The sequence below is a fragment of the Lissotriton vulgaris genome, chromosome 11 (assembly GCF_964263255.1).
Source record: "Lissotriton vulgaris chromosome 11, aLisVul1.2, whole genome shotgun sequence".
Classification (NCBI taxonomy): Eukaryota; Metazoa; Chordata; class Amphibia; order Caudata; family Salamandridae; genus Lissotriton; species Lissotriton vulgaris.
Genome location: NC_141699.1, coordinates 369,148,734 through 369,171,880, shown reverse-complemented (window position 1 = coordinate 369,171,880; position 23,147 = coordinate 369,148,734). Strand labels below are relative to the sequence as shown.

Genomic DNA, 23,147 nt, shown 5'->3' with positions numbered 1-23,147 from the left:
AAGGAGGAGGGGTTGTTGTGGGATTGTGTTGTGGTGTGCGCAGAAAGAGAGAACTTAAGGGTGATTCTTATCTTTGTCCTTTCTTTTGTCTTTCCTCTGCAGGGTGGGAGGTTACTCCTATCTCCTCTTCGAGAATACAGGGAGCTGTATACATACTGGGTTCTCTGAAGCTTCTTCTTCCCCTGGTTTATTATTTTTTACCCTTCCTTCTCCCCTGGCTCAGGCTGTAGGTTATAGTGATATATATATTGCGGACTGCAGTCTGTGCAGGGGGTAGAGAGTTGGGAATATCGTCGCTCCTGCAGCGTGGTTCCTAGTGGGAGACAAATGACAGAAAACCAAGCCCACGAATAGTAGCGCTCCTATGACCGTTAATGTCACTACTCCTACTCCTGTTCCTTTAGCGGTTCCTGAACGCTTTACGGGGGATTCAAACAAATTTGCAGTCTTTATGAACCAGTGTCATCTCCATTTTCTGTGCAGACCTACTGCTTTCCCTACTGATTCTGCCAAAGTGGAGTTTGTGATTTCTTATTTGGCAGGGACAGCTGCTACATGGGCTGTGCCTTTAGTTGAGAACGACGACTCTGTGTTGAATGACTATGATTCATTTAAGGAATTGATGCATGGCCTTTTTGCTAAACATGTGTTTATGCAAGCGAGTGATGCTGAACTATTGAAATTAAGACAGGGTTAACAGAATTTGGTGACTTATGTGTCTTCTTTCAATAGATTGATATCTGAGACGCATTGGCCTGTGGACAAGAGAACCTCGCTGTTTTATCAGGGGTTATGTGAAGAATTAAAAGATGTGGTGTCCCAGGTGGTTAACCCTCCTTCGGATTGTACTGAGTTTATTGATCTGGTTGTGAAGTTGAATCATAGGCTGTTGGAAAGAAAGGGAGAAAGAAGCTGATATTTCGTATCTAGACCCTTGCCTATTCGGAGTGAGTCGCGGGGTTCTGGGGGGGAACAGAGACAGACACCGGAACCGATGAAGATAGGTGGGGTAAGGGGACCTTTAAGCACAACAGAAAAGGAAAGGCGTAGGCTACATAATCTGTGCCTGTACTGTGGTCATGGGGGACATTATGCGAGGAAATGCCCTGTAAAACCTTCCAATGTGCCTTCTCGTAAGGCAGTGGCTTGTGTGCATAGAGAAGAAGGTGTGAAGAACTCAGAGGTACAGTGTACACCCTATCAGATACCTGGTATAGTGAAGAGGGTTCCGAGACATTTAACCATCACTGTCTGTCTAGTTATCTCAAATAACCATAGGGCTCCAGTTTCAGCATTACTGGATTCCGGCGCCACTGGGAACTTTATGGACATTAAGTTAGCAGCGAGAATGGGAGTTCCCTGGGTATATAAAGACCAACCAGAGCCAGTGAGGGCCATTGACGGCACGGAGTTGTCTTCGGGTACGATCACGCGGCAGACTGAACCCATGTGCATGATCTGTGACAATGGTCATTCAGAAGAAATAGGCTTTGATTTAATCGATGCTCCCTCTTTTGGGGTTGTTTTGGGAGTACCGTGGTTGCAGACACATAACCCAAAAATAGACTGGATTCGGAGAACAGTGACTCTTGACACTGTTCACTGTTTACAATGTTGTTACAAAGTAGCCACGGATTGGATTAACACCATTGACTTGTGCGGTGGGTACCAGCGGGAATAGTGCAGAAGAGACTAGAATTCCTGAACCGTATTCAGTTTACAGTGAAGTGTTTGATGTAGGGAAAGCTAGAGAACTCCCCCCCCCCCCCCACAGATCTTTCGATTGTCGAATTGATTTGATTCCAGGTGCTACGCTACCATGTAGTCGGATATTCGCTCTGTCGGGCCCTGAAGAACAGCATCTGAAGGACTATATTGATGAGATGGTAGAGAAAGGTTTTATTCGTCCTTCTTCATCGCCTGTGTCATCGGCCATCTTCTTCATTCCAAAGAAGGAGGGTGGCCTGCGGGCATGTGTAGACTATAGAGCGCTCAATACGGGTACGATTAAGAACAAATACCCTCTTCCCTTGATACCTGTGTTACTCGATCAACTGAAGCATGCGACGGTATTCACTAAATTAGATCTTAGAGGTGCTTATCATCTCATCCGTGTCCGTGAAGGCGACGAATGGAAGACTGCCTTCCGGACCAAATTCGGCCTTTATGAGTATTGCGTTATGCCTTTTGGACTATGTAACGCTCCGGCTGCTTTTCAGTTTTTTATTAATGAGGTGTTGAGGGAGTATTTGGATTTGAGCGTCATAGTCTACATTGATGACATCCTTGTTTTCTCTAATACTGTTGAGGAACATGAAGTGCATGTTGGGCAGGTATTGCAGCGCCTGAAAGAACACCAGTTGTATGTCTAAGGTGGAGTTTCTGGGGTTTGTGATTTCAGCTGAGGGGATCATGATGGATCCAAAGAAAACAGAAGCTATAACATCCTGGCCGTCCCCGACCTGTGTGAGAGATATACAGGTACTGCTTGGTTTCGCCAATTTCTATCGGCGGTTTATTTCACATTTTTCAGAGATCATAGCTCCAATGACGGTTTTGTTGAGGAAGGGAGTGCCTTTTGTCTGGTCAGATCATGCTCAATCAGCTTTGGATCTGTTGATTGAAAGGTTCACTTTGGCGCCTGTTTTGGTTCATCCTGATCCTACATTGCCTTTCTTTGTTGAGGCAGATGCCTCTTTGTGTGCCGTGGGAGGGGTATTCCGCCAACCCGATGGCAGACCCTACTCCTAAGTACGCGGTGCTTGCGACTACACCCGGCGCAACATGTAATTTTAGGTGTGTTTACTTAAACACTCGTTCAATGACCAGACATCAGACAGACATATTCCTGCTATTAAGTGATACAAAACCAGATATGCTGCTGCTGACTGAAACATGGCTCACCCCAGACTCTCTACTGGACATTCTAGCTGCTTTACCAGCTGATTATTACATCTCATCAGCAATACGTCCAGCAGGGAAAACTGGGGGAGGAGTGACCATTATTATCAGTAAAAAACATCAACTCAGGCAACTACCATCCTTACCTCTGCCCAATACAGAAAATATAGTTGCCAAACTAGACACTGCCAATGGAACACTTGTATTGGTGCTACTGTATCGTCCACCTCATACAATGGCCACATTTCCCTCTATTTTAGCAGAGCAACTGGCTCTGTTAGCTACAGACCATTCTAAATTACTCCTGGCTGGAGATTTGAATTTTTGGTTTGATAACACACTACTAGATCCTCAAGCAGCAGAGATGAAGGACCTTCTTAATGATATTAATTTAACACAACATATCAATACCTCGACCTATCAGAAGGGCCACAGTCTCGACCAAATCTGGTCTTCGAACCTACCAGTACACTCCATTGACATAAAACCTTGCAGCTGGTCTGACCATTTTAGCATAGGCTTCTCATTCCATATAGACAAAGTCACCCAATTCAAGCTGCAAATTAGCAGGACCACTCGGAAATGGAATTCTGTGGATATGCCAGCGTTTTTAAAGTCTTTAAACACTTCCCTTCCCCCACAAAGTACTGATGTGGAGGTAGCAGACCTTAGGCTTAAAGAATGGCTAAACACAGCCATCAATGTCCATGCTCCCCCTATTTGCTTTGGTAGCTCCAGAAGCATGGATGCTCATAAATGGTTTACACCTGAGCTAAAAAAATTAAAACTGGAAGTTAGACAACAGGAGAGAGTATGGCGATCTAACTATTGCCCACAAGCTAGGGCAGCCTACTGTCTAGCTAGAAAAGCATATCAAAAAATCTTACATAATCACAAGACAGTTTACTTCTCAACAAAAATTTTAAGTTCCACCAATAAGTCGAAAGAAATTTTCAGAATTGTGAATGAATTATGTAATGACGATAGAACCTCCCCTCCGGTAGTCCCTACACAAACACTCTGTAATTCCCTAAATAACTTTTTTAGCGAAAAGATACTTGCGATTAAACAGAATATATCCAAACTCCCAGTTTGCGCCCCTTTGGATGACAGCTCTTTCAACCCATCAACACTACACTCTTTTCCTCTCATTGGCCCAAAAGTTTTTTTAGACCTATTGACTAGAGTCAAATCAGGATATCCTGAGGATGTCTGTCCCCCTCACATCATGAGGGAAATTGGTCGTGCCATCCCCCACGGCATGATACCATTGCTCAACAATTCACTCATGTCCGGGGCGGTCCCCCGCAGTTTTAAGCAGGCCTTATTGATTCCCCTTACTAAAAAACCTGGTATAGACCCTCTCGACCTCACTAATTACCGGCCTATATCCCTCCTGCCCTACCTATCAAAGATTTTGGAGGCTCATGTCACCAACTGCCTTTCAAACTTTGTGGAAGATTCTGGTTATTTGCAACCTAACCAGGCAGGCTTTCGGCCTGGTCATTCCACAGAGGCAGTGATATTGGCCGTCCAGAACACCTTGAGGTCTAATGCCGACAAAAATCTACATCAGGCTTTGGTGCTTCTTGACTTGTCTGCAGCATTCGACACGGTTGACTATTCCATCTTGGTCAACCGTGTCGAACAGGCCGGCCTCAGAGACTCTGCCTTGGCCTGGCTGCAATCCTTCATATCTGAACGCACCCAGTCTGCTCGGCTAGGGGCTTTCACAGCTTCCAAAATTAACTCCTTCTGTGGGGTCCCCCAAGGCTCCTCATTGTCCCCATTATTATTTAATTTATACATGCGGCCCCTCTTGTTTTCCTTGAGAGAGCACAAAGTCACTGCATACAACTGCAGATGACTTACAGCTAGTTTTTACATTAAACTCACCTAATGCTGTTGAAGACTTTCAGGCAACTATGATCCAGATTCAGAGGTGGATGTCCCTAAACCATCTCAAACTAAACCCGGGGAAAACAGAATTGATTTTGCCCGGGAAGAGCGAGATTAGTTGGGGCCCACACTTCTGGCCTTCAGATATGGGCCTCCCTCCCAAAAAGTCCCAATCAGTAAAGAGTCTGGGAGTGACCATTAATGAGGACCTTGCCTTAAATTCCCAGATCGGAACAGTAGTCTCCTCAGGGTTTTTCCAACTAAGAAAAATAAATAAAATTGCACACCTTCTTACCCACTCAGCCCTGATTCAAGTAGTTACTGCCCTAGTCCTTTCCCACATCGACTTTTCGAACAGTCTCTACCTAGGTTTGCCTGTAGGCCAACTCAGAAGCCTGCAACACCTCCAGAATCAAGCTGCCAGGCTGATCTGTAAGGTACCTAAATGGGAATCGATCAAATTAGGGCTAGAGAAACTGCACTGGCTACCTGTGGCTCAGAGAGCCGCATTCAAAGCCGGATGTATCATCTTCAAGGCTCTACAAGGCAAGGGCCCCCTGTTCATAAGGCAACTGATAGGGAGATACACCCCCCCGCGCAGTCTGCGATCAGCCCACAAAGACCTACTTGAGGTACCCCGGTTCAAGAGAAAGCGACAGGGAGGCAGTTGTTTCCACCTTCTAGCAGCCTCCCTGTGGAACTCTCTGCCTCTGACCCTTAGACAGAGTAAGGACCTCCTTACCTTTAGAAAGGCATTTAAGACCTTCCTATTTACACAGGCCTACTTGAAATAGTGACTCTTGCTGGCATCTCTCTTGTTATGTTTTTTATCTCTCCTCAGCACCAAGAAGCCCATGGGCGTATGCGCGCTTTACAAATTTTAATTAACATAACATAACATAACAAAGGGATGTGGAGAACGGATTCATGCATCCCATTGCCTATTTTTCTAAAACTTTGTTGCCAGCGGAAAGGAATTATACCGTGGCAGAGCGTGAGTTGTTGGCCATTAAATTATCCTTTGAGGAGTGGCGACATCATTTGTGGGGTGCTCGACATCCAATAACTATTTTTACTGACCATAAGAACTTGGAATTCTTTCGTTCTGCGCGTGCCTTGACCCCTCGCCAGATGCGGTGGGTTTCTTTCTTTAATGAGTATGATTTTATCATTACCTATAGGCCTGCAGCGCAGCAACTAAAGTCTGATGCCTTGTCCCGTATTCATGTGAAACATGCTGAATTGACTGTAGACAAGGAGAAGGGTTCTTTCATTGCTCCGGATAGAATAGTGGGTAGCATCTCCACAGAGGATTTTAATACATTGGTGTGACAAAGAATGGGAAAGATAGATCTGACACCTTGGCTCTCCCAACCGTTGTTTTCCATGAGAGGGGGGCTGTTGTATCATGAGGATAAATTATTCATCCCTCCTGACCTACGGGATAAGGTTCTGGAAATGTGTCATTCTTCTTCATTAAATGGGCACCCTGGTACGAATAAGACCAAAGAGTTCTGCTTGCGGTGGTTTTGGTGGGAGACAGTGGCACGAGATGTGCAGTCTTATGTTGCGGCCTGTCCTGTGTGCGCCATTAACAAACCGACCCATACTAAACCTTCGGGGTTGTTGCATCCTCTCCCCGTACCTACAGCGCCTTGGCAAACGATTAGCATGAATTTTGTGACTGATTTACCCCTCGAGTCTGGATTCACAGCTATATTGGTTGTAGTAGATTCATTCACAAAGATGGCCCACTTTGTGCCTTTAGCTAAGCTACCTACAGCTAGGGAATTGGCCCTGACCTTTGTGTCTTCTGTGGTTCGTTTGCATGGATTGCCTTTGGCTATTGTGTCGGATAGGGGGGCTCAGTTTATTTCCCATTTCTGGACTGAGTTGTGTGCTGCCTTATGAATGAAACTGTGTTTGTCATCCGCTTATCACCCGCAAATGGATGGTCAGACTGAGCGCACCAACCAAACCATGGAACAATATCTGAGGTGCCTTGTAACATCACTGTCCTGTAGTTAGGTTATGGCTCTTCCGTTGGCTGAATTCACGTATAACAACAGCGTGCATTCAGCTGTTGGAATGACCCCTTTTTTTTGTTTCATGGGGTTTCATCCTAGAGTGATTCCTATTCAACCCTCGGGCCAGGTACCTGCAGTGACCACCTTGGGGCTTTCATTGGTTCAGATTTGGAACAAGGCGCTGGAACATTTAGAGAAGGCCAAGGTTGATATGAAGAATCAGGCGGATAAACATAGGGCACCTGCTCCTTCTTACCAGGTCGGGGATAAGGCATGGCTTTCCACAAAGAACTTAAGACTAGGGGGCTCTCGAAAGCTACAGCCCAGATATGTGGGTCCTTTTCCTATCATCAAAGTTTAACCCTGTGGCAATGAAATTGGGGTTACCAGATGAGTATGGAGTCCATCCTGTTTTCCATACATCCCTTTTGAAACCATTTACTGATACCTCTCAGGTCTGGCCCCCCCCTCCTGATATGGTAGGTGAGGATGAGGAGTTTGAGGTCAATGCTATCCTGGATTCAAGAAGAAGGGGTGGGAGACTCATGTCCCTGATTGATTGGAAGGGCTATCCCCCTGAGGATCATTCATGGGAAGCTGCGAGTGGTGTTCATGCCCCCAGGCTGGTGAGGATATTCCATTTACGTCATCCATCTAAGTCCCGCCCGGTAGGGAGGCCTTTGCGGGGAGGTACTGTTGGGATTTAGTCCGGGTTGTGCCCTGGTCCTCTCTCTATGCGCATGCTAATGGTCACACCCCGCCCTCCTTCTTCCATGTGACTGCATAAAATGGAGCGGGCTGGGCATTCATTGCTTGGTTTTGTTACCGGTCATGTTGTCTTTTTGGTGAACCGGCATTTGGGAAATTCCAGCTGAGTTTGCGTTTCACTTTTGGACTATCACGGATTTCAGAGCGAGGCTTCGTTCTGAAGAAGAAGGATTTACCGGGGTTTTTGAACTTGAGTCAAGACGTCGGAGCGCTTGTCAGTATCGAGAGACTTTGGATTTGCTTTCGGATTGGATTGGTCTGTACGCGGCTGCATGCAGACAGGAGATACACGCCAGGGGAATTACTTCCGGGTATTAGAGTCCTATCAGCGTCCTTGTGGGTAATTGAGGCACTTTCGCGAACCGGCTGTGTGTCGGCGTTTGTTTTTTGTGCTAAAGTGGCCACTGCTTTTTCGGGTTACACGGGAAGGGGATATTTTCTTTTATTACTATTACGCTGAACACGAGAAGGGTTTTTTTTAGTCGGAAGACTTTTTCCCCTGGTATCGGACAGCACAGACGATTCGTGTTTTGGAGAATCCACAAAGGGCTCCAGTCAAGTCAAAGAAATACGGAGTACCTGATAAAGGACAGCTGACTCCCTCATCGGGTAAGAAGAAGGAGGAGGGGTTGCTGTGGGATTGTGTTGTGGTGTGCGCAGAAAGAGAGAACTTAAGGGTGATTCTTATCTTTGTCCTTTCTTTTGTCTTTCCTCTGCAGGGTGGGAGGTTACTCCTATCTCCTCTTCGAGAATACAGGGAGCTGTATACATACTGGGTTCTCTGAAGCTTCTTCTTCCCCTGGTTTATTATTTTTTACCCTTCCTTCTCCCCTGGCTCAGGCTGTAGGTTGTAGTGATATATCTATTGCGGACTGCAGTCTGTGCAGGGGTAGAGGGTTGAGAATATCGTCGCTCCTGCAGCGTGGTTCCGAGTGGGAGACAAATGACAGTCTGCATCAGAACAGAGGTCCAAAAGATGCTGCAATTGGGGGTCATTGAGCCTTCAGAAAGTCCATAGGCTGGCCCAGTAGTCCTGGTACTATAACTTCACACCAAGGGTGGAAAAAGGGAGATGAGGTTTTGTGTGGATTGCAGAGGCCTCAATGCAGTCGCTAGGGCTGCATGCCCATCCTATTCCAAGGGAAGATAAGCTCATAGATACTTTGGCCTCTGCCAAATATCTGAGTACATTTGACCTGACTGCTGGCTACTGGCAAATAGCTGAAACTGCCAAGCCAAAAACAGTATTCTCAACCCACAGTGGGCCTTATCAATTTATTGTGATACCCCTTGGTCTGAAAAATGCATCTGCCACATTTCAGAGGTTGGTGAATAAAGTTCTCACCGGTCACCAAGTGCCAGATAGGGCAGGGCAAGGTTGTATACTTGGGTCACCTGGTAGCTGGAGGCCAAGTTTAGCCATTGGAGAGAAAATCCAGACCACCATGAACTGGGTTATTCCCACTACCCAGACTCAGGTCAGAGCTTTATTGGGCCTGACAGGGCACTACAGGAGGTTTGTTAAGGGATATAGGCCTATTGCGACTCTCCCTAATGATCTCACCTCCAAGAGAATGCCTAAGAAAGTTCAGTGGACAGTTAGCTGTCAAAAGACATTTGATGACCAGAAGCAGGCCATGTGCACTGCTCCCATTCTGCAAAATCCGGACTATTCCAAAACCTTCATTGTCCATACAGATGCATCTGAGATAGGGGTAGGAGCAGTTTTGTCACAACTAAAAGCAGAGGGTCAGGACCAATCAGTGGCTTTTATAAGCAGAAGACTGACCCCGAGGGAAAAACGTTGGTCAGCCATAGAGAGGGAGGGCTTTGCTGTGGTCTGGGCCCTGAAGAAGTTGAGGTAATACCTGTTTGGTACTCATTTCCTCGTTCCAACAGACCATAAGCCCCTCTTATGGCTTAAACAAACGAAGGGTGAAAACCATAAACTTTTGAGGTGGTCCATTTCCGTACAGGGGATGGACTTTTCAGTGGAACATAGGCCTGGGAGTAACCATGCCAACGCAGATGGACTCTCCAGATATTTCCTCTTAGAAAATGAATCCTCAACTAGGCAAGGTTAGTCTCATCTCCTTACGTTTGGGGGCGTGAGGTTGCGTAGGAAAGTAGAATCTGCTTTCATGGTTAAACCAACTTTTTCTTGGTGTCATTATGTTTTACTGACTAGTCTGACTGGGATCCTGATAACCAGGACCTCACTCTCTCTGCTTCTTCCCTAAATTGGACATGATGAGTACTTAAGTACACTCCAGATTGGCTACTGGGGTACTCTTGTACGTCCCTAGTATATGATACTAAGGTACTCATGGCATGAGTACACCACGAGTCTCCCATAGGTTGATTCATGCATTATGTCACCCATGAGACACCACTAAAATTATGACTACAGGCCTGCCATTGCAACCTGTGTAAGCTGTTGCTAGCACCACTTACAACTGATATAGGTTTCCTTATATCTGAAGTCACTGCACTTAAAATTTTAAAGTCACCCCTAAGGCAGACCTTCCAGTCTTGAAGGCAGGGTGCTCGGTTCTAAGTGTGAGGGTGCACCTGCATGAGCAGGATATCCCTACAACACTTCGGAGTCCATTCTACTGGGTAGTTAGAGCATCAGACATTACAATATATAGAGTGGCCTTGCTTCATTACGCGATGAGCATCTCTAAACTGGCTGTAACAAACCCTGTTGTATTTGGTATCAAACATGTTGGAATCATACCTTCCGCACAGTTTATGATTCCATGACATGATTCCATGACATGTAAAGCTCCACCAGGAGGCCAGTCTTCTAGAACAGGACAGCAAACAACTATGGCTGCTGCCGACCAGAGATACGATTCTACCCTCCTGCTGCTGAGCCAAGCTTGAGGAGGGGAAGGAAGGACAATATGTTTGCTGTTACAGAGAGGTGGGACCACCTCCCAAGCAGGACTTAGTGTATTGCGACAGGGTGGGGGAGCTTGCCAGAGCCACTAAGACTACTTGAAGGGCACATTTGGTGCCTTATTTGAATACTCCAGTTCAAACCAGTTCAGGGAGCGTTGGCTCCCGCTCTGGTGCGAAACTGGATAAAGGAAATGGGAGTATTTTTCCCACTGTCCAGCCACTCCTCTGGGAGAGACCCCTGAATCGTCCCAACCCTTTCCTAAGAGTACTTAAGGGCTTACCTGTGGGTCGGTCCCTAGATTTACTGTGGGACAAGATTCAAATCCAATACCACTCTTCTTCAACCATCTGGGCATGCAGGACTTCGCATTGGGAACCAATACTGCAACTGGGAAGAATCTTGCTGCTCCTGGTCTTGTCGTCCTGCTGATTCGTCTGTGCCTGTGCTCCATACAGGGTCTTCACAGTACCTGTGGACATCCAAGATACCCGAAGAAATCTCCCTTAGAGTGAAGCAGTCACTTCAAAGCTGACCAGCGTGCTGATCCTGGGCAACCACAGACTCCGTAAGGCTCAACAACACAGGTTGTGGTTTTGCAACTCCCTCAAGCCTTCACTGTCTTCTTATCGAGTTTGAGGACAGTATTCCTCATTGGAACCATGGGAACAGAACCCCTGTGCACTGCGTCAACTTTCTGTTGCAAAGGCTTGTTGACTCTCTCCTCCAGAGATCTTCGGGCTTCAAGAAGCTGCATCTCCTCCAGCCAAGGTCTTTGCCTGCACCGCATCCTGTGCAATGTGGGCCTTCCTCCTTTGGTGAGGTGCTTGTGGCACTTTTGCGACTCCAGTGCCTTCGGTTTGTGGGTCCTCTTGAGGGTCTTCTTTGGCTCCAGTGGGTTCCCCTGCTAGCTCGGTCCTGCTCTGACTTACCTGCTCGTGGTGAGTCACTTGAACCTTGCTGGTACCAACACTGCACCCTTTTCTACAACTACTTTGGTTGCCGTTGCCAAGGCTTGTTGGTGCCCCTGCCGGACACTGACTCCTTGGCTCTAGAGATCCGACTTGAGACAGCTCGGGTATTCCACAGCATCACCTGGTCTGCACAGCTGCAACTTAAAGAGCACCGTCAGCTATCCCGCATCTCTGACATCGGTGGGCATACGTCTTCCGTGCCTTCTGGTCACTCTTGAGTGGCATAGACTCTGTCTCCTCTGCTTGCAGGAACCTCACATCCTGAATCCACCTCTGGGCTCCATTGTACTCTTCTCACCTTCTTCAATGGCATTTTCCTGCAGTCCTCCATTGTGGTCTACGGCAGTTTTTGACACCACTTTGCACCTCTGCACCCGGCTTCCCTGGTGTAGGTATCCTGGTTCCTGGGGTATCCACAGGTGGAGTGGCTCTCCTGGTTCCTGGGGTATCCACAGGTGGGGTGGCTCTCCAACCTTCCGTCCTCCACAGGGTTTCTTCAGGGTTCACTGGGAAGGGTCTTTCTTCTATAAAAGTTGCAACTGAAACTTACTCATTGACTTGAAGTGAGTATGCGGTCTCGTTCCCACACTGCAAATGACCTTGTGTGGTTACTAGATACTCACCTTGGATCGTTTCTAGGGGTTCCTGACACTTATACCACTTCTGGGTCCACTGCTGACTTGATTTATGGGTTGCATTCCACTATTTTAGTATAAGCTTTGGTCTCCCCCTGAAGACCAGTGTGTATTCTTTGCTAATTACGTATTCTATAGACAAAGTATTGTGTGTATGGTGTTTATATCTCTGGGGAGGGGATAATACATTGTATTAGTGAGTGTTGATAATAAATACATATTTTTTAACTACACTGTGTGGTTCTTTTTCACTTAACCTATACCATAAGATTAAGTACTGGTAAAACATGCTGCTTTAAACTCCTTATGGCCTAAGCCTGAAGGCTGCTCTCCACAGCTACCACTTAGAGAGCTTTCTATGATTGTCTAAGACCACTAAAATCACCATAGGGGTTATCAGGATTAGTGCAGGGTGCTACACTTACGTAGGTGAGCACCATATACTAAGCCAGCCTCCTACAAATTGTATTCATAAGGGCATGGCAAAAAGCAAGACCATCTCAGATTTGTTAGCTGAAGTTCATAGTGCATCTCATTCCTGTCAAGTCAAGGCAACCCTCTCAAGGGTAAGGAGATGCCACTGAAACAATATGGTGCATTTGCACCCTGTGCTCCATCATTGCTATGTCAACTGGAGCTTCTGGGTAGCCAAACAACACAGATCTATGGTGAGGAGGCTGTGACCCCTCTCTGCCAACATAACTGGACACCCAGATGTACAACAAATTCTTCTGTTCTCTAAGAGTTTCATGAAATTTGAGATTTTTTAAGAGCGGACCACTCAGCCATGAATGTCTTTCCTAATGAGAGCATCATGCAACTTAATTACTTACCAGGCCAGTTGAACAGGCTGAATTCGTCAGTCTGGCATTTCTATAGCCATCCTTGCCTAGGGTCTTGAACCAAAGAGCAGCACATATGTATTTCTATTTCAGAAACTAACTGTACCACAGGAAAAAGCTAATCACACAATTTGGATTTAACTGGCCACTACTGCAGGCTTGCAGTCAACGTAATGGAAAGACTGAAAGAAAAGCCATTCTTTCTGCCAAACAGTATTCACATTGTGGGATTCCTTTGTAGGAGTGGTACAGAAACAAATTAGAAGCTCAGATTATGGACTTGTGTGGCTAGTCACAAAGGAATGCAAATAAAAGGTCAGTGCGGAGGCTTTTTTAAAGAGTGGAGTTAAAAGTGACTGAAGAAAAATTTGACCTAAACAGTAAATGGGAGATAAATTGGTAAGACACCATGTAGTGAGCCAAGATGTACATTTGAGACTGTAGTTTCACAGCAGACAACCTAAAAAAATCTGGTTGATACCATATGGAGAGGTGTGAGGAATGGCTTGCACTAAGACACTATGTATTGCCCAGTTTGGTTTTTACACAGGTCCTTTCCAATCTCTCAGTCATTATCACTCCCATATTCTCCTCCTGCTCTCCCTCCAGTCCACCTCCTTCCACATTGCCGTCTTCTTTGCTTTCCTTCGAACCCTGTTTTCTTCCAAGCCTGTTTCTCTCCCTACTGTTCTTTTTACTGCTCACACAAGCTCTCTTTTTTGCCACCCCTTGTGCAGGCCCTTTCCTCTTATCCTCTTGTTCTCCCTTCTGCTGTCAAATGTTGTTCTCCGACACTCCTACCAAACGCGTATTCTTGTCCTGCTCTCCCTCTTACATTCCTGCTCTCCAACGTTTGTTGCAGCTCCTCACTAACTCTCTTCCCCCTCTAGCTCTTTCACATCACTTGAAGCCTCCACTCAGTTCTCTATACTCACGGGAAAAGAGTATATAAAGATCCCCAGCAGCAGAAGTGCCAGCATAAGGAGAAGGATAGTGATCATCCAGCAGTAATATCTTTTCCAGATGACAAACTTCAAGCTCCTCCAGGGATTCTGGAACCACAGAAAGGAGGTTTCTGGCCGCCTGCAAACAAAACAAAGGTTGGTAGGTGCAATGTCCATGACAATAAAACGGGTAACAAATATTAACTTGTGTTGTTGGGGTAAGGCAGGCCCTCCAGGACAGGCAAGGTCATTGAGGTGGGGGAAATACGGTAACAGGGTGGGGGCCTTCTATGTAAGACCACATGAGCAACAGCAGAGGAGTAAGGGGAAAGGAAAATAAGCAAATGCTATGGAGTATGTGGATGTTAATGGCCCAGCCGCAACAGAGATCTCAGATCAGTGAGCGCCAGGAATATATATCGGGAGATTATTCTTTTTAAAGTGTTCCCTGTCATTCGCTGAGAAGTAAAAGGAACCTCAAAGAAAGAGTAAAAATTCATCTTTGTGAGAGAAATGCATACCTCTGTATGAAAATAATAGCTTATTGTCATGTAAATTACAGGAATACAGTACACCTGATTCATTTAGCACTTGGTGGAGGAGTAAATAAATGCTCTACACATGGTTATGCAAATAGGTTTGAATGAGTGAATCTTTTACATGTGGTAAAACCTTTAAACAGATCTGACTTCAGCCAATAGAGAATTGGTTAGTTCTCACCACCCTGGTAAAGATTACAATGCAGGCTTGAGCCAATTAGGAATTTTTGACAGCTTTCATATGAACCCAACTCTTTAGACCTAGAAGAACAAGTTACTTACCTTCAGTAATGCCTCATCTGGTGGATACAATATCTAGCCACAGATTCCTTACCTTTGAATTCCCCAAGGCATCGGACTGGATATGGAAGATTTTTTGTGAGCAGTACCCCTGCGCACTGGTACATGGCATTGGTTGGCTCGACGTGGAATCATCGGCGTCGGAAGTGAAGTTATACTTTCCTCACCAGAAGCGCAGAGCCATGAAGTGCATTGACACTTGTGTGTCCAAACTAGGGACCTAAAAGAGATCAGACCTGACCCTAGAATTCCGTACACAGAGCGGGGAGGATGGGTGAGTCGGTAGGGAAAGCTGCGAGTAGATATTTTCTCTACCGGATAAGGCGTTACCAAAAGTAAGTAACTTGTTTATCTGATAGAGATTTCTAGCTGCATCCTTCGGGATCAAGTTTGCGCTATATAAAACTTTACGAATAAATAAATATTCCTTACCTTTGAATAGATACCCAAGAAATACCACTCCTGGGGGTGGGTCTGCAGACAAATTTAAACTAGGAAGTCCTGCAGGACCAAATGGGCGAATTGCCCGTTTCTGCGGACCTGACGGTCCAACCGGTAGTGTTTGGTAAACATGTGCAGGGACGCCGACATTGCTTCCTGACTGATGTGCAGGACTGGAACTCGACGGGCTAAGGCAGTGGTCGCAGCCTTAGCTCTGGTGGAATGAGCTCAAGCCTTCAGGAAGCTGTTTCTTTGCCAATGCGTAGCATATTTTGATGCAAAGAACAAATCATTGAGAAATGGCCTGTTTTTGCACTGCCTGACATTTCTTCAGACCAACATACCCCAAGAAGAGTGGGTCGTCCTCCCGAAACGTTTATGTGTGGTCAATGTAGAACGAGTCGCTCCTCTTCCTTAGAGGGATGGGAAGGAGCACAGAAGGTTGGCAAGGCTACCTTCTGGCCCACATGAAAAGGTGTTACTACCGACAAGAAAGAGGACCTAGTGCGAAGCACCAGTTTGCCAGGAAAAACTGATAGTAAGGGAGGTTTGGATGACAAAGCCTGCAGCTCACTCACCCTCCTGGCCGAAGTAATTGCCACAAGAAAGGCTGTTGTGATGGTGAGCTGCATGAGGGGACAGTTGTGTAATAGTTCGAATGGAGCATAAATCATAAATGTGAGAACCAAATTAAGGTACCATTAAAGCATAATGAAAGGGGAAGGTGGGAACTTATGTGCAAGACCTTTTGAAATCTATTTACAATGAAAGACTTAAATAATGAGAGTTGGTCTGGCAGCTGCAAGAAGGCAGACAGGCTCGAAAGGTACCCTTTCAGATTGCCCAGAGCAAAGCCCTGCTGGGTAAGGGGCAAAATGAAAAGTAAAGTATCAAAAAGGGAAGCAGAAAGAGGGTCAACAAATTTTTCTGTACAATATGTTACAAATTCTTTCCATCGGCAGGCGTATACCTTCTTGGTGGAGGGACACCTGGCAGGCAAAATAACATTACAGACATCAGGAGGATGGGCAACGGCTGTTGATAGCTTTTGACCTATCTCCACACAAGAGAGCTCAGAGTTGACAAGATGGAGGACCCTCCCCTGGTGCTGCGACAGGAGAGCCTCCTGAAGGGATAGCCTGCTGGGAGGATCAATGCTCATGTTCAGAAACTCGGGATACCAGACTCTCCATGCCCAGTCCGGACCCACAAAAATGACTTGGGCCCGGCCGTTCCTGATCTACTTGAGAACTAACTCTTGAGTAGGAGTAGTACGGGAAGACATGCATACATGAGGTCTGAGCTCCACTCAAGAAAAAAAGAATCTCAGAGTAAGAGCTGCCTTGGAAACTCCAAACTTTAAATAAAACGAAGGTGCCTGGTCTCGAGTTAAATGCTGTTATTTAATTGTCAGCAATCTTAGAGCTTCAAATTAATAAGAGAGCTCCTGTGTAATTTCACTTATTTTCAATATGCCTTTAAACATTCTTTGATTTTCAAAAATGCGAGGTTTTAACACAACCTGACAAAAATTATAAACCTTTTGTGCAACATTGTAAACATTTTGTGCAAAACAAAAACATCAATTTAGTACGATTTCATGCTTATAAACAAATCATTTTCTTTTAAAGGAACACCAGAAACAGTTGTATTTCAGTCCTGCCTACTTATTTCTTTAGCGTTTTGGGACTGAATTTCACCATTGGCTTATTTTTAAATCAATTATGTCCAACAACCTAGAACACCCATTTATTTTATGCCATTGGTGAAAAAAGACGAATCACATGGAAATGCCGACACGTTTCCAAACCCGGTCCAATTGTTCGGGTTTTTCCTCAGGGCAACCTGGGTACCTAATGAATTAAAAATAAAAAATAAACTCTTTTTAGTGCCTTCTCCTGTTTGATTTCAACTAAGGTAGCGCCTTCTAGAACATGAGATTACCTTACTGTTCCAGCGCAGCGTTGTCTTGTGTGTTCTGGATGAGAAGATTTTTGTGCCTGTGTTTATAAAAAGAGACATGGAATTGTCTCTATTTTCTTAACGGATGGGCATTTCTTAATCTCTTCAATTAGTAATGTTTACCACTTACTTGGGACAATGACTCATGCTGCAGCCCAATTCTGCTTTAACGAACGGTCTGAATCGAAATTTGCCTAGCTTATGTAACGGTAAGTTTCAATTCTATTAAGGACACGGAGGCGAGGATTATGCTATATCTTCCTTCGCTTTATTAACATAAAACTCCACAGCAGCTTAGGAAAATATGTAAACAGTGAACAAAAAATGCTTTAAGTCCTAAAGCATTTGAAGGAACGTTTTAACAGTCCAAAACCACAACTCCCAAGAGTCTCTTGTGTATTGCTAGTCCATAGTCCTTCCATTATGTCCATCACAGCTAGAAAGCCAGCCCTCTCTTCCTCTTCCTCCTCTTTCTTCGCGCAGATCACACATTCACCTCATTGATCCTGCTTAGCACCCTCGTTGCCTGTTGAAAAAAGGGACAGCGTAAGCGAGGTGGCATAGGAATGCAATATTAAGGCAAAGGAGCACTCAACGACTAGCACAGTACAGAAACCGTATAAAGGAAAACGCTTTACTTACTGCCATACGGGCGGGTAGAGAAACCACTGTGTAGCCTGGGTGGGATAATCCTCGCCTCTGTGTCCTTAATAGAATTGAAACTTACCGTTACATAAGCTAGGCAAATTTCGATTCTATGTCAGGACCGGAGGCTTCAGATTATGCTAGTTCAAAGCTTACTTACCACCAACTGGGCCAAATCCACCACGGGTTTAAAATAAAACCTCTTAAAGGTGGAATCCGAGGACCAATCTGCAGCTCGCATTAGATCCTCCAAGCGAGCACCCACAGAGAACGCTTTAGAGGCCATGGCCCCTCTGGCAGAGTGTGCTCCAAAAAGATTCGTATTGATGCCTGCTTCTTGCATGACCCAACGCACCCACCTAGCAATAGTGGGGGAGGAGACAGCTTTGTGTGGCTTTCGCAAGGCAATCAACAATTGACGCTCGCCCGGGGGGCGCAATTCCAAAGTTAAATCCTCATATGCTTTGAGGCATTGCACAACACACAACTTAGGAGTGTCTAGAAAAGCTGGATAGGAAATGGATCGCAACGACGTTTTAGTGCGTCGACCCACGGTAAAAGTAACCCCATCCGGGGAAAAGATGCGTGCCGAGATATCCAGAGCACGCACGTCAGACACACGCCTACAAGAAACTAAACATAACAGCATGGCCAACTTTGCCGAGAGCTCCTTAAGAGACAGGTAGGAGTTGGCCGGCCATGACAGGAACAAGTTCAGGACCAAATTGACGTCCCAAAGGACGGAATACCTGGGCTCAGGAGGCAATGCGAGTCGAATAGCCCGCAGAAGCCGACAAACAAAAGGGTGCTCCCCTACCGGAGAGCCATCGATGTTATCATGGCCTGCCGAAATCGCCGATCGAATCGCATTAATCGTTCTGTAGGCAAGGCCCTTGTCGGCTAGGTCAGCCAGGAAATTCAGCACGGGAACGAGGCCCGCGACCAAGGGATCCAAATCCCTTCGTAGACACCAACGCATCCACTTAAGCCAAGCGGATCTGTAGCGCTTCGTCGTACTATCGGCCCATGCTTTGGAGAGCAGGTGCTCAGCCGACCCCGAAAGGCCTGGGAGCGACCAGCGTCTCCTGAGAGCCTCCATGCCATGAGGCGGAGCAAGCCCCGTGTGACGAGAGGATGCGGTTCCTGATCCGGATTCGTCAGGAGCAGAGGAAACAGGGGGAGTAGGATTGGAAAATCCCAAGAAAGTTCCAGAAGAACCGGAAACCATACTTGAGACCTCCAGAGCGGCGTAACCAACACCAGCTCCGCTCCTTGGCGGCGTACTTGGGCCGCCGTCCGCACTACCATGGAGAACGGGGGGAACGCAAACGGTCTCTCCCGACTCCAGTCCTGCAGAAAGGCGTCCGTGGCTTCCGCCAGAGGGTCCGGCCTCCAACTGAAAAAACTTGGCAGTTGGTGGTCGAGACGGGACGCAAATAGGTCCACCGAGAAGGGACCCCAGAGGTCTTGTAACCACCGGAAGACCTCCGGATCCAGTTTCCACTGACTGGCATCCCTGAGGTACCTGGAGTGCCAATCCGCTACTTGATTGCTCTGACCCGGTAGGTACTCCGCCGTCACAGCAATGTGGCGCGACAGGCAGTAGTCCCAGAAGTCCTTCGCCAAATCCGCCAGAGCGCGGGAACGAGGACCCCCTAGATGGTTCACATAACGAACCGCTGAAACATTGTCCATTCTCAGTAGAACACAGGCTTTGACCGAATCCTTGGTCCAACAACGGACTGCGAAGGAGCCCGCCAGGAGCTCCAAACAGTTGATATGTAACCGTTGTTCTTCTGAAGACCAGGCGCCGCCGGTGGAGAAATCCCCGCACCGAGCGCCCCAGCCCGACCTGCTGGCATCGGATTCTATGACTAGATCTGGGGCTGACCCGAAGATCGCCCGACCATTCCACGCCTCCATGTGAGATAGCCACCAAGACATTTCCTCTTTCACCTCTTCCGTGAGAGGAACCCACTGATCGTAGCTCATTCCTCTCCGGAGGTGCTGAGCCTTGAGGCGTTGAAGCGCCCTGTAATGTAGGGGCCCCGGAAAAATCGCTTGGATGGAGGACGACAGAAGTCCTACCACCTTGGCGATATGCCGCAAAGACGTGCGATCCTTGGTGATCGTCTGCCGAAGCAGGTGTCGGATCCTCGCGATCTTCCGGCCCGGAAGGCTTAGAACCGCCTCCACCGAGTCTACCACGAAACCCAGGAAGGTAATCTTCTGAGTGGGAATCAAAACCGACTTTGAGCCGTTGATCACGAATCCCAGTTTCTGAAGAAGGTGCACGGCCTGTTGCAGCTGTCCAGCCAAGATCACTGGACACTGTCCCATAAAGAGGATGTCGTCCAAGTATACCAACATCCGCACCCCTTGACCCCTGAGGAACTCCACCACCGGATGGAGCACCTTCGTGAAGCACCAGGGGGCCGATGACAGACCGAACGGCAGCGCGGTGAACTCGAACACCCTGCCGTTCCATAGAAACTGAAGGAAACGACGATGCGGCGGATGGATAGGAACGACCAGATAGGCGTCCTTGAGATCCAGCCTCACCATCCAATCCCGAGGGAGGAGTACATCTCGAAGGAGGTAGATACCCTCCATCTTGAAGTGTCAATAGATCAACCACCCGTTGAATTCTTTGAGATTGATCACAGGTCTCTTGCCCCCATCTGTCTTGTCCACTAGGAAGACATTGCTGAGAAAACCGTTGGGGTGGCGCGTTGATAGACGGATGGCCACTTTGCCGAGCAGTTCCGAGACCTCTCCGTCTATCAAACGCGCGTCGGACTCTGAAAACACCATTGGACGTGGGGACACTGCTTGCGTGGGTTGGTCGTAGAACTCTATGTGGAACCCACGTATGGTTTGCAAGACCCAAGCGTCGGCAGTGAGCAACTCCCACTCCCCGTAAAAGGCTGCCAACCTCCCTCCTATCGGAACTTGATCTAAACAAAGTACACTCACCGGAGGTATTTCCTTGTCCGGAATTCTTCCTGAATCCTCTGCCGCCGAAGCGTTGCCCTCTGGTGGAGTAGAAATTATTAAAGTTTGCAGAGGTCTGGTACTGGCCTCTGCCGGAGCCTTGTCCTCTATTATTGGCCTGCTGGCCACGGCCGGTCGCGCGGCCCCTGCCGCGACCGCCCCCTCCGGAGAAACGCTGGTGAAAAACACGTTTGATGCTGGACTGTGCCTTGTCCAGCGATGTAAACGTGGACACGAACTTGCCCAGCTCTCTGATAAAGGGCTCGCCAAAGAGGCCTCCCTGGGCCACCGCACCCGCCTCCGACGAGGCCAGATCCCCCATCTTAGGGTCCAATTTAATCAACAAGGAACGCCTGCGTTCAGTGGATAGGGCGCAATTGGCATTGCCCAGGAACACGATAACCCGTTGTGCCCAATTGGAAAGCGCCTCCGGGGAAATGACTGTGCCATTCGCCTTCGCCTCCTCCGCCATGTCGAGGATCTTCGTGGCAGGCCCAACTGCATCCAGCAACTTATCCTGACAGGATCGCCAGGACCGATCAATACCTTTTCTGGGATCCTTCATAAATTTTGCCAAGAAGGTGGCCATCTTCGCATCCAACTCGGGGGTCATAGCCACTTTACCTTCCAAAGTTGGTCGAGGACACTCCCCTCGCAGACAACCTCTGGCCTCCTTTTCCAGTGGCTTGCGTAGCCGACCCGCCACGAACTTTGCCACCGTCTCACCCGGTGTCCAAGCTGCGGAGCGCGGATGAACAATCTCGTCCGGGTCCAACATGCCCGATTCATCCCGCGGCAGTTCCTTGGCTGAGCTCGATGGGCGCCAAGAGCGTACCGACTCCCCGTCGTCATCAGTGTCCGGCGAGTCGTACACTGGGGAAGCGGGGGCCGTTGACACGTCCCCCGAAGCACCAGGGTCCGCCAAGGGAGTAGGGGGCGCAGCCGTTGCTTTCGCCAAAAAGGCATCACGGAGACGCTCAAAGGCGCCCCTGTCCACCCCCTGGGCCTCCGAGGACGGGCCTTCTCTGCAGGGTTTCTTCGGTGCGGGCGGCAACCCGCTCGACGTCCCCGGGGGGTCGGAAGCCGGCCCCAAATGCGCGGACGCTAACTTCGCGCATTCCTCCACAATGCGTGCGGAGAGGCGGTCTTCCATGGGCCCCACCACCTCCGTCACACAGCGGTAAATGGAGCTATCCACCGCTTGGTAGAACTCATCGTCCTGTAGGTATGAATAGGGCTCCTCATCATACTCCCCTTCCATTATGAACTCACAGAAGCAACCCTACAGGCACCCAGGAGGGTGTTAATCGAGAGGTCACTAGAGTATGGGCAGACAAAACTGACTGCAATCACCTTGTGGGCCAACAGGCGTGGCAGGTAGGGCTGCACCGACCCCCCAGCGCGCGGACTCTCCTCACCGGGACCGAGTCTTGCTACCCCTCAAGCGCGCTAAGCCACACACAGTAAGTGAGGTGCACAAAAGGCGCGCGAAGGCGTTTCACGCGGTCAACGCCGCAATACAGACCCCAGCGGGGCGTCAGAAATAAGGGTTACAGACCCGGTAAACCAGGTGTCTGAGGGGTAAGCGAGGGCAGGCTCCGGCGCAGGCAGACTCCTCAGCGCGGCTCCCGTAAATGAGGAGACGCGCCGAAGAGCCGGCGAGACGCGTGGGCGCCCCCTGGCGGCTTTATCAGTCACCGCACACAAATGGGAAAAAGAAAAGTCGCGTAGGAACGGATAGAACGTTCCCGCGACCGGGGACTCTGCAATGGGAAAGCAAACCATGTAACGAGCCCCCAACAATCATATATACAATACAACCAGTAAATATCACATAAAAGGAAACATGAAAAGCACTTATCTGGCTGCGGGAGCAGCGAAGAAAGAGGAGGAAGAGGAAGAGAGGGCTGGCTTTCTAGCTGTGATGGACATAATGGAAGGACTATGGACTAGCAATACACAAGAGACTCTTGGGAGTTGTGGTTTTGGACTGTTAAAACGTTCCTTCAAATGCTTTAGGACTTAAAGCATTTTTTGTTCACTGTTTACATATTTTCCTAAGCTGCTGTGGAGTTTTATGTTAATAAAGCGAAGGAAGATATAGCATAATCTGAAGCCTCCGGTCCTGACATAGAATTTGACGCCTCTTCTGTTTAAGAAAATAAGCTAGTTTTATTTCCGTGTCGAACTTCGTTTAAGTAAACCAACATATTAGGTTTCGACTCGAGCGGGTGCTTACTTGTGTATGCCAGAGTTCCATCACTCTTCTGTGTTGCGGTGCATCTCCATTAGTGAGTTTGCAGCCGCGGTAAATGTATCCAGCTACAATAAATTACAAAGCCATGTATCAGTACACCCATTTAAGCGCGAC

The 23,147-nt window shown here is 47.8% G+C and overlaps 1 protein-coding gene across 1 annotated transcript in view; it reads right to left on the bottom strand.

Moving 5' to 3' along the window:
* The window catches only part of LOC147679786 (myoferlin-like), a 3,853,508-nt gene that overhangs the window by 74,523 nt on the left and 3,755,838 nt on the right, over positions 1–23,147 (bottom strand). The window contains exon 30 of the mRNA XM_086943347.1: positions 13,887–14,034. Within this exon, the coding sequence (XP_086799473.1) occupies positions 13,887–14,034 (148 nt within the window). The remainder of the gene's footprint in view (positions 1–13,886; positions 14,035–23,147) is intronic.